At 41.0% G+C, this 16919-nt stretch overlaps 1 protein-coding gene across 1 annotated transcript in view; it reads left to right on the top strand.

The window, feature by feature from the left end:
- Window positions 1-16404, top strand: part of MAP2K2 (mitogen-activated protein kinase kinase 2) — a 35023-nt gene extending 18619 nt beyond the window's left edge. The window contains exons 5-11 of the mRNA XM_044671164.1: window positions 930-981; window positions 1092-1216; window positions 3760-3973; window positions 6838-6902; window positions 8695-8756; window positions 10143-10188; window positions 12036-16404. Coding sequence (XP_044527099.1) covers window positions 930-981; window positions 1092-1216; window positions 3760-3973; window positions 6838-6902; window positions 8695-8756; window positions 10143-10188; window positions 12036-12146 — 675 coding nt within the window. The 3' untranslated portion in view covers window positions 12147-16404. The remainder of the gene's footprint in view (window positions 1-929; window positions 982-1091; window positions 1217-3759; window positions 3974-6837; window positions 6903-8694; window positions 8757-10142; window positions 10189-12035) is intronic.
- The last annotated feature ends 515 nt before the right edge of the window (window positions 16405-16919 follow it).

Consider the following 16919-nt stretch of genomic DNA (forward strand, 5'->3'; position numbering starts at 1 on the left):
CTTTTCCTACATAGTTGATATTACTTTGTAGTAATGGTGGTTACATGGGTGGTTACAGCCACAACATTTGGCCCAAGCTGGTGGTTTCTAGGGCTACTTGGTCCCTGAAGATTTGATCTGTCATTTTGACCTCATCATGCCTCTCCTGAACCATATCATAGGGGTGAAAGATACTGTCATAGTGAACACTGGCTGAAAGGATTTGGGCTATTCCTGTTCATTCAGCCACTGCATTAAAGAGTCTACCTGAAGAAGACTGTTGGCCTGTTGACTCTAGGCAAAACTCTTCCAGATGGAAAATATGCTGCTTTCAAGGGGTCTATGTGAAAATGAAAGTCTTTTCTTTTCATCTCTAGTGCTTTCTGCTCAAGAGTAGTGGCAGGAGGTGACAGTAGAAAGGGCAAAGTCAGAAGACCTAACTTTAAATCCTATATGTGCTTCTTACTGCTTCTGTTACCTTGTGCAAATCTCTTTCCCCCTCCAAGCACTTTTCATTTGTAAAATGAGGGATCATATTAATGAAGTTCTAAATTCTGTGATTGTAGAGATAGTAGAGATGTGTGACATAGCAGGTAGAAGTTTGGTTTAGGAGTTAGGAAGACTTGTGTTCAGGCCCTGTCTCTTTTACATGTTTGCAAGTCACCTAAATTCTCAGTGTCCCAGATAGCTCTTTAATACTGTAAGTTGCAGATGAGTTTGCTTTTTGCATAAGTGGAGGGAGTTCTTGCATTAAACCTTCCACATATCAATGAAATCACAGGTCCTTACCTCTCCCCTGCCCTCCTCCTCCAGACACAAAGGGCAATAATCTAATTCACCAAGCCCAAGAGCCCTAGAATTGCACAAAGTTAACACATGGTTTGGATACACCTATCAAGAGGAAAATCCCCTGCTCTTCTTAAGTCTGCCCTTCCCTCTGTGTTTCATAGGTTCTTCGGGGTTTGGCTTATCTAAGAGAGAAACACCAGATTATGCACAGAGGTAAGAAGGAAATGAAGCAGCCCTCTTGGGAACTTATCCTTAGGATCCATCTGGCAGCTGCTGCCAATTGCTGTTGCTAGTATAATATCTTTGTCTTGATTCCCTTTTAGATGTGAAACCTTCTAACATCTTGGTCAATACCCGGGGAGAGATCAAGCTTTGTGATTTTGGGGTGAGCGGGCAACTCATCGACTCGATGGCAAATTCCTTTGTAGGAACCCGATCCTACATGTCTGTAAGTTTCTTTTGATTGATGCTCTCAGCAAACAGTCATATTAAACACTTGTGTAGCAGGCACTACACTCATTGCTAGGAAAGTTAGAAGATTCAGATGAGTGGTAGCCCCCATGCCTTTGTGGAGTTATTAAATGGGAAGACATAGGGTTACAGATTTGAAGGGATTAGACACAAACACAAATTAATTCTGATCTAGAAATGCAATGAGGAAGTATAAGCAAAAAGGTCCAAGTGGTAAAGTTATCACTGATGTAAGTTCAGGAATGAGTTTATGGAGGGAGCAGCAGCATCAGATTGGCCTTAATAATGATAACTCACCTTTACATAGCACTAGGAGATGAATCAGAGCAAGAAGATATTGTAGGCATTAAGAGCATCATGAACAAAAGTGCAGGAGGGAAAAGGACAAGTTGTAGATTGGTGGCAGTGAATAGTCTGGGTTATCTGGAGTATTGATTGAGGCAAACACTTTAATGCTAGGCAGAGGAATTTACTCAGTAGACAATAATGGAACAGTAAAGTAGTTTTACAAGATAGGAATAAGTATTAATTTAACCTCAAAAGGCATGTTCCTAATTTGATCCTTTGTGCTTTCTTTTTTATTGAATATTTTTGGACAAAACATTGGACAAAATCCAACTTTCTTGTAATTTCTTTGAGTTTCTGTTCTTTTTCACTACAATTCTAAATTTCTTCCTCTCACTAATGTTTTCATTCATCTTTAAATGCCTCCTTAGTTTCCTGTTTATAAAGATCATATTGAAACTGGCACTTGTGATAGTTGATTTCTCTCTTTGTTACAAGGATACTCAGGTAAATTAGTTTTGTGATCCTGGCCTTCTCAAATTGATCTAATAGTCATTTTAATAATCTTCCTTCCTAATGACTTAATAAAGAGCTACTTTGGTAAGTTGTTCGGAAATAGTCAAGTCATGTGAGATAAACAGTCTCGTACTCTAACCTCCTTATGCCCTATCCAGAGTAGTATCTTACATACTAAACTCTTAGGGCATCACTATTCTTTTTCTTTTATTTCATTTCAACAGATACTTATTATCTAATGTTCAGAACACTGTGCTAGACATTAGGAAACCCACAGATTCATAAGACCCAATCCCTGCCCACATGGAGATTACTGTCACGTATGGGACCAGTACTTATCCTGTACACTGGAACATGATAGTTTGACTGAATCTGGGGTCAGGTGGGGACCAAAGAGGGAACCATCACTTATGCTCTAGGAAGATGAAATTTTATAAAGAAGGTGGCATTTGAGTTGGTTCCTTCTTGAAGGAAGTCAGTAGGTGTTTGGATAGTGAAAAAGGAGATGGCAGAGTCACAGAGGGAGAATAGAACAGGTCATGTTCTTGGGATAGTGAATAAAAGTTTTTGGTTTAAGTGTTGAGTACCATCTAGGGCCCTGATGGCAAACCTATGACACACGAGAAGCCATTTTCGATGACACACGGCCACATGCAGCCTCATACAGAGAAGTATGGGGCTGCATGCTGAGGATGAAACATTTGCTATAATGTAGTGTAGATACTCTGTGCCAGAGGTCTTTAGGCCAAAACAACTCATTAAGCAGGTAAGTTAAATAATTAGTTTTCGGTTTATTAAATACAGTTATATAATGCAATTATACATTTTTGTTATTTAAACTATAAATATCGTGAAATTATTGGTTTTATTCTTGAAGTGAAACACCACCAAGTTATGCTTAGTTTTTTGGCGAAATTTGACACACCAAGCTCAAAAGGTTGCCCATCACTGATCTAAGAGTAAAGGGGATAGTCGTATCTGGAAAAGTAAGGCTAGACTTCTACCCCTTAAGGATTATAAGAAGTACCCAGGGGGGCTGCTGGGTAGCCAGGCCTAGAGACAGGAGATCCTAGGTTCAAATCTGGCCTCAGATACTTCCCAGCCATGTGACCCTGGGCAAATCACTTGACCCCCATTGCCTACCCTTACCACTCTTCTGCCTTGGAGCAAATACACACTATTGACTCCAAGATGGAAGGTAAGGGTTTTTAAAGGAAAAAAGTACCCAGGTACCTTTATCCTCTGTCCCATCCTGTTGTATTTTGTACATAGTGAATTTTCCAAGGAATATAAGTTCTGAAGGAGGAGAAAGCAGGGAGCTTCCTTTTCTTTGAATCTGTTATCCCTGAGAATATCAAGGATTCTAAGCCTTGGAAGGGGTTCTGATTGATAGGGAATTGAACTTTGTCTAGCCCAATGTATTTGAAATTCCAATCCTGAGAATCAATTAACCCAGAGGCAATGGGAAAATTAGGGGGCTTAGAAATGAGGGGAAGAATTACTTTGTTTCTTTCACTTTGGTCCTTAATATTAGAAGATGAGATTATGTTTTGGAATAACGCTGATACTAATTTATCTGCTTATGTTAACTAAAGGGATTGAACAATGTTATAAAATACTAGAACTTTCATCAGAAAAAAAGAGGCCATCTTGCCACCTGATAGTTTCCAGCTCCATTTTCTCTCCACTGAGGCATTTTGTCTTTTTCTCAACTAATAGCCGGAGCGATTACAAGGCACCCACTACTCAGTCCAGTCAGATATTTGGAGCATGGGCTTGTCCCTAGTAGAGCTGTCCATTGGAAGGTACCCGATTCCCCCACCAGACTCCAAGGAACTAGAAGCGATATTTGGTCGGCCCATGGTCGATGGGGCAGAGGGAGAACCTCACAGCATCTCACCACGGCCACGACCCCCAGGACGTCCCATCAGTGGTATGGTCTGGGTCTTCAACCTTGAAGGGCAGTGGAAAATCTGGGGAATCTTTCAGACAATCAGCAGTCAGTACCTACTATATTAAAAACAATCTGCTCATTGAAAGACTAAAAAGAATAAATTAGATATGGTCCCTGCCCTCATATCTATTGCAGGGGAAAGATAACTATAATTCACATTATATCAATGCATTACAGAGGTAAAAACAGTCAGTCAGTTCCAGTGAAGAAGTTCCTTACTGATGAGGACCAGTGATCAAGGAAGGTTTCATGAAGGAAGTGGTGTGCGAGATAGATTTTAAAAGATGAATAGCACTCCATCATGTCCAGGAAATAGAACCATTTCATGCTTGGGGAGCAGTTTGGAGAGTGGGGCAGTGCTCTAGTTTGCATTGTAAAACATGGAATGGAGGGCTTGATCAGTCAAGTAGTCCCAGTTTGTGGAGGGTCTTGAAGGCCAGGCAAAGGAGTTTGAAATTTATTCAGTAAGTAATACAGGGCTTTTTAGAAGAATGAATTGAAGCAGGTATGAAGAAGGAAGAAGAGCATAGGATTATAGATTTAGAGCTTAAAAAGACCTTAGAGACCATTGAGTTCTACCCTCTTGTTTTATAGATGAGGAAACTTATGTCAGAGAAAGGTTTAATAACTTGTCCAGTGTCATGCCGCTTTAAGCATCTGAGGCAGAATTTTAATTTGAGTCTTCTTGACTCCAAGCCCAGTGCATCTACCCCATTATGTTAGGTTATTTTAGTAGTCCAAGCCTGTGTTTTATTAAAGCAATGGCATTGAGAGAGAGGAGAAGTTGTCATAAAAGTGTGATTTGATTGAGAGGAAGGGAAGAATCACAACTTTTCATCAGAGCAAAAAAGTAAGGTTAGTTTGGATAGGTTGAGTTTGAGGTGCCACTTGGACCTTTGGAGAGGGATGTCTTTATAGTAGTTGGAGATGGAGGTTTGGAAACTCGGTAAAGAGATTTTGTGTCCTGGACCCCACATAGCATTGATAGCTTTCTGTCTCCACATCTTACCCCATCCCTCAACTCCTTTGGGCTAATAGTTGAGGCAACAGTAGAGAATAGCTTTTAGGACTCTGGGTAGCTACCTCACATTAGACAGGAAAAGCAGTAGTAGCTTCCCCCAATGGGAGTTTTCAGTTTTAGATGAGATTTCTTGGGAAGTAAGAGGATATTTTCAATCATTCTCAACCCACTTGTTCTTTGTCTCACTGTATCTTTTGGCACCAATTTAGTTACCCCTGCTGGAGGAACCAGAAGGCTGGCTTTTTAGCCAAGTCATTTTTAAATAGCCCCCAAAACTAAAGCAGACTAGGAAAATGGGTGGCAATCCATGAGGTACAGTTACAATAGCTTATGTTCCTGAAGCACTTTAAGATTTATGTGGTCCATTTCCTCACAACAGTCTTATAAAGAACAAATGCTATTAGGTTCACTTTATCCAAGAAAATAATGAGGCGACAAGAAAGACAGACTTGTCCAGGGGCCACACAGCCAATAGGTGGAGGAAAAGACTTAGGAAATCATCCTCACTGCTTTGTTGTTAAGCTTTAATTTGAACAGAAAGGTGTTTTTTTTTTGAAGTAGATTGAAAATGGAAGGATATTAGTGCTACAGAGGCAGTAGGAAAAAGAACGGACCAGTTAACTTCACCAAGATAGATATTGGCCTGATTTTATACCTGCCTCTGGCACTTGCTAGTTATATGACTTCATTTATTTGAACCTTAAGGTTAATTTCAGTCATCAAGCAATTTCTAAATACTACTTATGTGTTAGGCACTAGGAACATAAAGAAATAACACCACCACCACCAAAAAAAAAAAACAGTCCCCGCACAGTCACCTGTAAAACCATTATAAATATTTGTGTTGTCTGTCCTAGACTTGTTGTGGGAATGGAATAAGAAAATGTCTCTAACGCCCATTGTAAACTTGAAAACATTATGGAAATGTGAGCTGCTCTCTGGAATGAAGTGGGTTAGAACAGAGCCCAAGAATGTGACTGCAAAGTGTAGTTCTTATGTAGGAGTTTGATCACCTGAAGGGATAGGCTTCAATTCTAGATTCTTCTCAGTGGCAGTGGCAGTCTTTATCAGGAAACTCATGATAGTGCTAGTCATTTGGGGCTTTATGTTTTCAGCGGACTCTTGCCTTTAGTTTAACATTTGCTTCTTCCTCAGTCATTTCTCCCAGCCCAAAATTCCAAGTGGATTTTGTCCATGTTAACAACCCATACTTGTCTTAGAGGCAGTGTATATATAGCACCTTCCCACTCCTAACTCCCAAGAAAAGCAAAAGGTGCTCCCCCGGTGGAATTTCAAATTTTGTTGACAGTATTGAGAATGGCAACTTGGAATTAGCTCTCTAGGGGGTCTTTTGCCTTGACCACCTAGCAGCTCATTGCATCCCTCCTTTACATTCAGTATCACTTTCCAGTATGCTAGAAAGAAAGGGCTTGCAAACATAACACAATATTTTTCTTGGCCTGCATTTAGTTGTGAGATGTACATACATTTATACAAATACACAGAAAAGTCCCTTTTCTTTTCTGGATTTCACTTTCTTCAGCTGTAAAATAAAGATAATCCCTGAAGTCTCTTGCAACAAAAGCCCAGAATGAAACTGCAGCAGTGTCAGAACCAGCTAAAGAACCAAAGGTCTTTCCTGTTTAGATCAGTTTGAGCTAATAGCGGGTATAGTTTTAATCTTGTTAGGTATTTAGCACAGGTCTGTCCTTGGTACCAAAATTGTGTGTGAACAGCTCTAACCCTCTTTCTGTCTTCACAAGGCAATACTCCTTTGCTTCTTTCTGCCCATCTCACAAGCAACTTTTTATCTCCTCTGCAGGTCATGGGATAGACAGTCGGCCTGCCATGGCCATCTTTGAGCTATTGGATTATATTGTTAATGAGGTTTGTATTCTCACTATGAAATTACCTTCCTTTATCTGAACCAATTCTGTTTTGCTAAGAAATCTAGTCTATTGCCCAAGTAAACAAAGAACTAACCTATATTTTAATGTAGTTTTAAAATCTGGGTAGCTTTTCTGGTGGAAATTATTGAAGCAGAAAATAATTTTGTATTCTTTACTATTAAACTTGACATGAAGCTTGCGTATTTGCAAGCCTAAGGTAAGAATTCTCTAGTAGTTTATTTTCTAGGTCACATTTCTAGAAATGATGTGCCTTCTGAATTTAGATCATAGATTTTAGAACTGCAAGATCTGAGTCCAACTGAATCTTAGCAATCCAACCTTCTCTATAGATCACTCCAACGCAGCAACTTATCTGAATGTCTCAGAGGCCAGTGTACATGAATTCCTCAGTAATTGCTTCTTCTTTTGAATGGTCCTTCTCAGGGAAAGAGGGCCTGAAGGTGAAGTGATTCACTTTAAGCAAGTAATTAAAAGAGCTGGGAATAGGGCAGCTGGGTAGCTCAGTGGATTGAGAGCCAGGCCTAGAGACGGGAGGTCCTAGGTTCAAATCCGGTCTCAGACACTTCCCAGCTGTGTGACACTGGGCAAGTCACTTGACCCCCATTGCCTACCCTTACCACTCTTCCACTTATAAGTCAATACACAGAAGTTAAGGGTTAAAAAAATAATAAATAAATAAATAAATAAATAAATAAAGAACTGGGAATAGAAAGACCCTTCTTTTCTTGGTCCAGTAAAAAACTTCCTTTTCTGTTTTGTCTTGAGTGCATCTTTGCTTTGATTGCAAGAGAATGATGCATATTTGCTGGTTGTGTGTCCCAGTATTCTTGTATCCTCAGATATCTCTCCATAGCCACTTAGGGCAAGAAGAAATGCTAATAGTTCTGGTCTGTAGCAGTGGACTTGGCTTAAGATTGGTTCTACAAAGATGAGAAGCAGGGAGGGCAAACTAGGGAGCACATGACAACAGAATGGGTGGGATTGCCATGACACATCCTTTCCTGCCTCTGGCAGTAGCATCAGAGCCAAGAGTGTACCCCTCAGGTCCATTGCTACCTCACAGTACTGGGACCAGTGTCCCCTCCCCTGAGTGGTAAGAGATTATCACCCCAGGACTTGGGAATCAAGAGGACATGAGTAAATGAGAATAGAAGAATAATCTGTAAGTCAAACCATAATGCTGCCTTCTCCGTTTGCTTCCAATACCTTGGAAGCTTAATCTTGTACCACTACATCTTTAATTCATTCCACCTTTAATCCCAACAGTATGTACAACTAATCAAGCATTCAGGGCCTGCCCAGTTGTTAGAATGTATTAGCCCTTTTTTTTTTTTTCCATCTGAGCATATGGTATTACTGTTATCAGAAGCCTTAAATAATATTCTAAGGAGAGAAATCCTACAAAACTCTAGTGACTTAGTTTGTGGCCCTTTAAAACAATTGGAAAATTATAAAGCAGTGTACAGATATTGTTATTACTAAACTCTTCCCCAAAGGGAGCCACTGGCATTATATTACATGTTCAGTGGGTACTACTCTCTCTTCAGAAGGCTGTTGCAAGGGAACAACAGTTACCTAAACCATGAAGGAAGAATGATGACCTCTTTCCTAGTAGTAAGTAGCTCAAGGATAGGAACCAAAAGATATACATGAGGATGCAAATTCAGATGTGATCTAGTTATATTCTGTGTGCCCCTCATCTGTCCTTTTCTGAGGTGCTGCCAAAGTTTTACTGTGACTGACACAAACCGATATGTTTTCTTCCCCAGCCTCCACCTAAGCTGCCGAATGGTGTTTTCACACAAGATTTCCAGGAGTTTGTAAATAAATGGTAAGGTCATAAATCCATTTTGTCAGTGTGGTTTCCTTGCTAGGGCTAGGTGCCAGATTGTCAGCCTGGAGGGTAAGGCAAGTATCCTGTCTGTTCCATAAGACCTGCCTAAACTCCTCACCATTGACCCAGAGAGAACAGTTGCTTCTTAACTCTGGGATGGTTCTATTAGTTCCAGGTACCTTTGAACTTGCTAGCCAGGAATCCTTTTGATAGTTAGGAGTTTGATAAGATGCTTGGTTCTCTCTTCCCACAGTTGCTTGAAGCAACAATCACTAAACTAACACTATAGCCAGAGATTGAAGGCCTAGAGAGGTCATGCTTTTAATCCAGAGCCATCATCTGCATCTTAGAAACAACTGGTTTTCCTGCTTTTCAAAAAGCTAGGGATCTAGATGATAATTGAACTTATCCCTATAAAAGACCTATAATCCAACATTTTAGGCCCCTTCTGAGAAGGTTTCTTAGACAACAAGATTCTTGATCCTCTTGCAGTCTTATAGGAAAACTAGTGCTTCTTTGTCCAACTTGAAGTTACTAATTTTACCATAGCCACTTCTTTGGTTTCCTTGTGGGAAAATGCCTTTGGAGATCAAGGAGTGATCACAATCAACTATCCAGGCAAAAGAAAGGGTTCTTTATTTTTAATGTAAATGTAAACTTTCAAATAATTCAGACCCTTACATACCTATCCTCACTTTGAGAGCTCTACATAATTTAGCAAAAATTACCTGATCTGAGTAATTGGGCCAGTGGCTGTGATATTATTTCTATTGTAAACTTATAGTTTGAATTTCAGCTAGTTTCATTTGCTCTGTTATTTTGAAAAGGTGGGAAAAGACAAATTAATCTGGTTATTTTCAGAGAGGCATCTTTGAATATAAAATATTTACAATTAGGCAGGTTATTTTTTACCATTTTTTGCCCTTTCTTTGAGCCTTGCAGCTAGATGAAGTCTGTACTCAGTTCTGCTTTTAGGGTAAAGCTTTCATTTTGTAACTGTGATACCCCATTTTGAGAAGAGAGTTTTCATTAAAAATGTAGCTGAGGTGGTTAACTAAAGTTCCTGTCAGGACACAGGGTGGGGATTTCCCTCCCTTCTCCCCTCCTTCTCCCCCCTTCCGGGATCACTTCCTGTTTTCAGACCCTAGCCCTTCCCTGCCTTCAGGGGGTCCTGCCCTCCAAACCCTGGCAACATGCTGGGGCCCCTCACCCAAACAGGAGCTCTGCACAGCTGCTGCAGAACAGGTTTTGTTCTTCGAGGTCAGGTTTCCTGATACACTAAATTCTAGGATAACACAGCTAAGTGAAAGTAGGTTTGGAAAGAATAACTGACAGATCTTTTTTCTCTCTTTCTCTGTGTTTCTCTCCTTTGTAAAATATTAGCTTAATTAAAAACCCAGCTGAGAGGGCCGATCTGAAGATGCTGATGGTAGGTATCTGATTGAGGTTGGGGAGGGGGACTGGCAATTTCAGGGTTTTAGGATTGGAATTTATAACAGATGTAGTGTCCATCCTGGGATGGTTTTTCCTGAGCAGAAGAGAGCCAAGAAAAATCAGGCTCTACTCTGTACTTTTGATGGCCCCGTAGAGGGTATTATGGCATAGAAGCAGAAAGCCCAGTCAAATTCTTTGCCCTTTTTCTAACCTCCAAGGCAGGCATAATTCAGGCTAATCCCCTAGGATTCAGGTCTAAAACCAAGAGAGATAAGATTGTTTGAGTCTTGCCTGGTTCTGAGAAAGTCCTTGTTCTGGAGGATGACTCCTGAATCAGTTGAGGAATTCACTGTTTCTTTGTTCTGTAATCAAACTTTGATCAGTGATACTAATATTGATTATTGACAAAATTCCCAAATATATATTTTAAGTAGACATAGTTTATGAGCATTTCTAAAGGAAAGCAGTTCTCATTAAGAGCCAACTAGAATTGTTCAAGAACGTGGCATGACAAACTAACATCCAAAAAATCAGCTGATCCAGTCAACAGTAAGGGGAGGTTAGGAAAGGCAGACCCAGTGTAAGGACAGTGTAAAAAATAGGTATCTAAAAGTAGATGTACCTCAGAAGTTATTGGTTTCCCTATCACTACAGAGCCTCAAGTCGAGGCTGGAATTAAAGAGGAGATTCCTCTTCTAGAGCATGTCGGACTAGCTGATCACTAAAATTCCATAGTTTGTGACTTGAGACCTCATAGCTAGGAAGGGCCCTGAGTCTAAGTTTTCAGACTCTTAAACTAATTTATCTTCTCACCTTACCTCATTGCCTCCCTTTAAAAAGTGAAGTTGTCACAGGCATGCTCAGGGAGGTCAGACTATTCTTTGCCTTCCTTTTCCCCTTTTGTCAGAAAGAGGAGTCAGCTAAGGTCCGGTTAGTAGAGTCAGTTTGCCCAGGCATTGATATTTTCTGAAGACTCTGTCTCTTTGATTGGCCTTGGTACTTTTATGTCTTTATTAACTGTCTTCCCTTGATAGGACCCTCTTTAGCTACCTGCTATTCTGACCCCACATTTTTAGCTCCTATAATATTCTCATTAGTTTGGAAAGCTAGTCCTCCTGGTGTTTGGGCACAGGCACAAAGTCTCCCCCATCTATACCACTGGATTCTGCTTCTTTTAATTTTTACGCTTTTCCTGTGCCTTTTGTAACTTAGTCAAGAGATCCAGATGCTAGTCCTACTCAGTTTGGCCATAGGCATTCTGAGGGCTTGTACAAGTCATTGTTCCTTCATTTTTTCCCATTTGTGAAATAAAAGGGGAAATGTAAATGTTCTTTCTTTGCAGTTTTATGACTTTTTTCCCCTCATTAGACTTCTCATTGTTGATGGTATTGAAGATGGGGGGCTTAGAGGAGATCCTCAGTGCCCTAGAAAAACAACCAGTGAATGTCTGATATGTATCAAATGACCGTTTCCCACTCCAGGAATTCCTCATACTAATGAAAAAAATTCAGTCTGACAAAATAGAAAGGAGGAAGGAGGGAGTGAGGGTCAGTCTTACTTTAATCCCTTTGGGCCAGAGACTAGTTAGACTTACTAATGTCGGGGGCAGCTGGGTAGCTCAGTGGATTGAGAGCCAGGCCTAGAGAAAGGAGGTCCTGGGTTCAAACCTGGCCTCAGACACTTCCCAGCTGTGTGACCCTGGGCAAATCACTTGACCCCCATTGCCTGGCTCTTACCACTCTTCTGCCTTAGAGCCAATACACAGTATTGACTCCAAGATGGAAGGTAAGGGTTTAAAAAAAAAAAAAAAGATTTATTAATGTCTTTCATTTGTTCTTTCAGAATCACACTTTTATCAAACGGTCAGAAGTGGAAGAAGTGGATTTTGCAGGCTGGTTATGTAAAACTCTGAGGTTAAACCAGCCCAGCACTCCCACACGCACTGCCATGTGATGGTGAAGCAGGCAGTCCTGTGTCCATCATCTGTTTCCCTGTCCATCACTGTTTTCTGCCCTTTGGGCTAAAGACAATCTCCTCCTCAGTTCCTTTGCCCCTCCTCCCTCCTTGCCCACCCTTTTCTCCTCTTCCCACCTAGACCCTGACTTGGATAACACCATTGCGGGAAATGTCTGTTGCCCCTTATGAACAAGCCAAAACCAGCTTGCTTTATTTTGTTAATTCTCCTGCACGCCTACTCCAGTCCAGTGCAGCTCTTTCTCTGATATTCGGGAATTGTGGTGCTCCTGTTGTTCACTTTGGGTTTTTTAAAAAGAAAAAAAAAAAAAAGGCAGGGGAACCAAATTGTGCACATCATGCTTGTCCCCCTCCATTGGGTGTTTGTCCTTCCTTTTAATCCCCAGGTCTAGGGGCTTGCAGAAACCCACCTCTAGAAGTAGACCGCTGAGTGGTAGAGCCAGGCCGAACGAGGAGGAAGGGTTGAATTCAAAGATGATTCTAGCTTTTTTTTTAAAGTAAATAACCACAAATCCTAGGTGTTGGCTTGTTGAGCAGGCCAAAGAAAGGGCAGTGCCTGTTGGTTTTCAGTGGTCACCTAGCTTTGTCTCTGTACTACTATCCTGTGGTGGTTTTGATCATGTTAGAAGATGTCAGAATCAGTGAAAATTATTTTTTAAGTTAGAGAAACAGAAGAACCCTATTCTCTCCCTTCCCCCCCAGATCCTCCCTTTCTTGTTATTCAGGGCCTAGCAACAAAGGTCTTTCTGAGAACGATGGCCACTAAACTTAAGCAGTTTGATATTAGATGGCTGCTTTGTCCTGCCTCTGACCCCATAAGGGAAAAAGTTTCAACTTGTACTGCCCTTGGATGAGTTTATATTTCACTTCCCAGATGGGAAGTGTCAATGTGATTTAAAAAAAAAAAAACCTCTATAGTAAATAAAAATGATCCAAGATTTTAATAGATGTTCAGGAGCAGGTCTGGCTCTTTGGCCTTTCTCAGCCTACGCTGATCCTGCTTTACTTGCCCAGGGTGCACACAAGAACCTCAAATCATTCACCCTCAGCCAGAAAGGATTTAGATCTGCTCTAACTTGGGGCCCAATATGCCCTTCTTTACCCTGGCAAAACTGGTTTTATCTGTCCATAGTACTTAGCTTAAATCTTACTTAGCTTCAGAAGCGTGAGGCCTAGTCTCCCCAATACAATGAAAGGTAGAATATAGAATGGGTAAGAGATGCTACCATCCTTCCCTAGGTGGTAAACCAACTTCTTTGGTCCAGTCACCACTGAGGGAAGGTGGCTTGTTTGACCGAGAGTTGGTAGGAAGCAGTGTACTCTTAAAGGTGTTTTCTGGGCTTTGATTCTTCCCTGAAGATGCTGAGATGTGAGAAATCTGTTCCCTTCATTTTTTCCTAGCTTAAACCAATGATAATCTGCAAGTTGCATGCAAGTAGCTTTAAAAGAATGGTGCTTATCATAACCCAGGTGATCAGCATTTGTGTGAAGAAAGGGAAGTGAATAAGAATATTCCCAAGAATCTCCCTCCCCTTTTTTAAGTGGCTAGAAATCAGGCCATGTGCAGATCAGTTGAAGGAACTTTGAAATAGAAAAAGAATGAGGGAGGAGGACATCCCAGTTGGAAAACTAGGAATGAGTAAATTTTGCAAAAAAAAAGAAAAAAGACAGATTTAGATTTGATGTAAGAAAAAACTTTATAATAGAGCTGTCCAAAAGTGGAATGGACTGCCTGAGGAGGTAATGAATTCCCCGTCCCTAAAGATCTTCAACCAAAGTCCTACACAGCTAGCTAGATATGTCAGGTATGTGGAGGGGATTCCTTTTCAATTATGGGATGGACCAGATTAACATCCCGTGTTCTCTTATTATCCTATAATTCTATGATTTTGTCCCTAGTGGGTTAGGGCTCAGTTCTTTACTAGTCCCTCTATGTGACCTCTGATCCTGGAGGGTAAATGTTGGACTGCAAACTGCTAAGCACACTTGTCTATGCCTACATACTTTTTTTGGGTTCTCCTTGAAAAACCCAGCGAGATGTCCCCCTCTGACACTTTCCCAAGTTTGTTTTCTTCCCGGGTAAACAAAGGAGAGGCTACTTTTGTTCTTAATCTGATTTTGACAAGCAACTACAACACTTACTCTGGGTTTTGTCCTTCCTCCAGGGACTGACACTTATACAGTGTTGCAGGTTTTAAAAACAAATCTCTCCCAAGTTCTCAAGCTGCTGTTGTGTAGGTAACCAAGCTCCCTTAGGAGCATCCCTCAGAGGGGAAGTCTGATGTCTCTCTAGGATTGATCTGTGCATTAATACATGCTTGAATTTCTTAGCTATGCCTTCTCAGAAGGTGCTGAGCTTTTCTCTCTCCTCAACAAAAGGGTCTGGATTTAGGGGTAAGAGCTAGATGAGCCTGGGGCCTGATAACTGGCCTTTCCAGGCTTCCCAGGAGAAGCAGTATGGTCTAGTGGAAAGAGGGCCACATTGGAATGGAATTAACTTTGGAATTCAGGCTTGCTTACCGTTGTGAGCCGAGTTATTGAGGGCATTTCCGTATCTAAATCCTTTGAAGTTCTCTGGGAGGGAATTGAGATTGTATTGCACAGACTCTGGATGAATTTGGGATCAGCAGGAAGAACAGCTAGACCATCTGCATCCGACCCTGTACTGTTGGTTAGATCCTCACGCTCTCCTGCTTAGAGTTAGAGCAATGGAAGTGGCTGATCCTCCCCCTGCTGGGCAGTCTGCTTTAGCAGACTTCTTTCTGGAGGAGAGGGAGTGGCCTTAAATCTGGAGATTTGGTTGTTAGGTTAGTTTGGGTCTGATTTAAAACCAAACTCCAGCTGTGGTAAAAGTGTAGGTAATCAGCCAGGCTCCCTGAAGTACTGACTTGGCTAGGTAGGAACTATGGGTTGTCACTGGAGCCCTGGGGAAGGAGGGGTGTGGAGAGACCAATAGGACACCAGAGACTTTTAGTGTGCAGTGAGGTGTATGTTTTCTGGCAGCGGAATGATTATTACTCTCTATCCCCTTCCCCCTCGGTGCCTCAGTTTCCTCATCTGTAAAATGGGGATAATAATACTTGCACTACCTACCTCACAGGGTTGTTGTGGGGAAAGTGCTTTGTAAAGCTTAAAGCACTATAGAAATGTGAGTTATTATTCCTGCCCCCATCCCTTCAAAAAAGTCCCCCAATTTTATTGTCCTTTAATCTGCAACTCCTAATTCTGTTAGATCTGTTGGAAAGGAGGGAGGGGCTTTCAGTGGGGATTAATTGCTACTGGCACAGGGCTGTCTGAAGTCCAAGAGGAGGACATAGACTGTCCATTAACAGGTTGGCAAAGTGTGATAATTTAACAAAGGGGTACCCTTCTTTGCCTTCTCATCCCCATCATGCTGCTGATTTGTGATTCATATATGCTGGTGTGTGTGGTTTGTTTGTTTGTTTTTTAAAGAAAATTTTAATGGATTGTGCTTTTATTTTGTTTCTTTAGTTGGCAATGATTCTAGCCCAGAGAACCTTTAACTTTACCCAGGAATTTTAGGTAGATCTGCAGTGCTAAGTCATACAGTCTCTGAAGAAGCTGGAAGATCTACTGTCTCACCTACAGGCCTGAATTCATTTTTAAGTTCCTTTCCCATCTAGAATGAGGTTACCTTTGCTCTTTTCATGAGAGCTTCTGCCTTCCCAGCCCCAAAGGGCAGTGTTGTAGTTCTTTCTGTATTTAAGTCACTGAGGAGACCCCACCCAAGGCTCTCAAATCCAATGGGCCTTTTAACCAGGAAGTGGATGTAAAAAGCTTGGAGTGAGGGAAAGGGGGAAGGCTAGCTGTTAAGACCCTGAGGGGTTTTGAGCTTAGATATTTCTAGGCTTAGAGACTGAATAGTTTATACAGATATGGGGTAGGAAGAAGTTTTTTTAAAATATGAATGAATCTGTGCAATTGTGTGATTGAAATGACTATTGGCGGCGTCTAGGATTGTATGGGTCTAGATACACCTGGGAATTCTGAAACTCAGTTGTGAGTATTTTATTTTAAAAATTAGGTTGGGATCTCCAGGCCTAAAACTAGAATATCTTGGGGTTAGTTCCACCCCACTCCTCGGTCGGTCGTTGCTATTTTTTTTTTTTTTGTGCTTGGTTTTGAAGGGGAACGAGAAAGTGTATCAAACATTTTGTTGGTGCAAATTTTTTTTTAACTCGATATTTTCATCATAAATAAATGGCACTTTACATGATCAAATGTGGTTTCCTTTTAAGTCCCAAATGGATGTAAGGGGGTTGGCAAGTGTCTGTCCTAGGTTCATTTAATTTAATTTTTTTTTTTTTTGGTGCTTCTCATATTTATTTAAATATTTTATTTTTTTAGAAAAGTTTTCCATGGTTACATGATTCGTGTTTTTACTTTCTCCTTCATCCCCCCCCCCCCATATCCAACGCACATTTCCACTGGTTTTAACATGTGTCATCAATCGACTTATTTACATATTGTTGATAGTTGCATTGGTGTGATCCTTTCAAGTCTATAACCCCAATCTTGTCTGCATCAACCCATGTGTTCAAGTGGATGTTTTTCTTCTGTGTTAACACTCCTGCAGTTCTTCCTCTGAATGTGGGTAGCGTTCTTTTCCATAAATCCCTCAGGATTGTCCTGCGTCATTGCATTACTGCCTAGATTCATTTAAAATATAATTTCCTTAGTTTTAAACCCTGACAATGGCTCAACAGAATGCCAAAACTGAAATGTCTTCAT

Source organism: Gracilinanus agilis, chromosome 1 (assembly GCF_016433145.1).
Source record: "Gracilinanus agilis isolate LMUSP501 chromosome 1, AgileGrace, whole genome shotgun sequence".
Lineage (NCBI taxonomy): Eukaryota > Metazoa > Chordata > Mammalia > Didelphimorphia > Didelphidae > Gracilinanus > Gracilinanus agilis.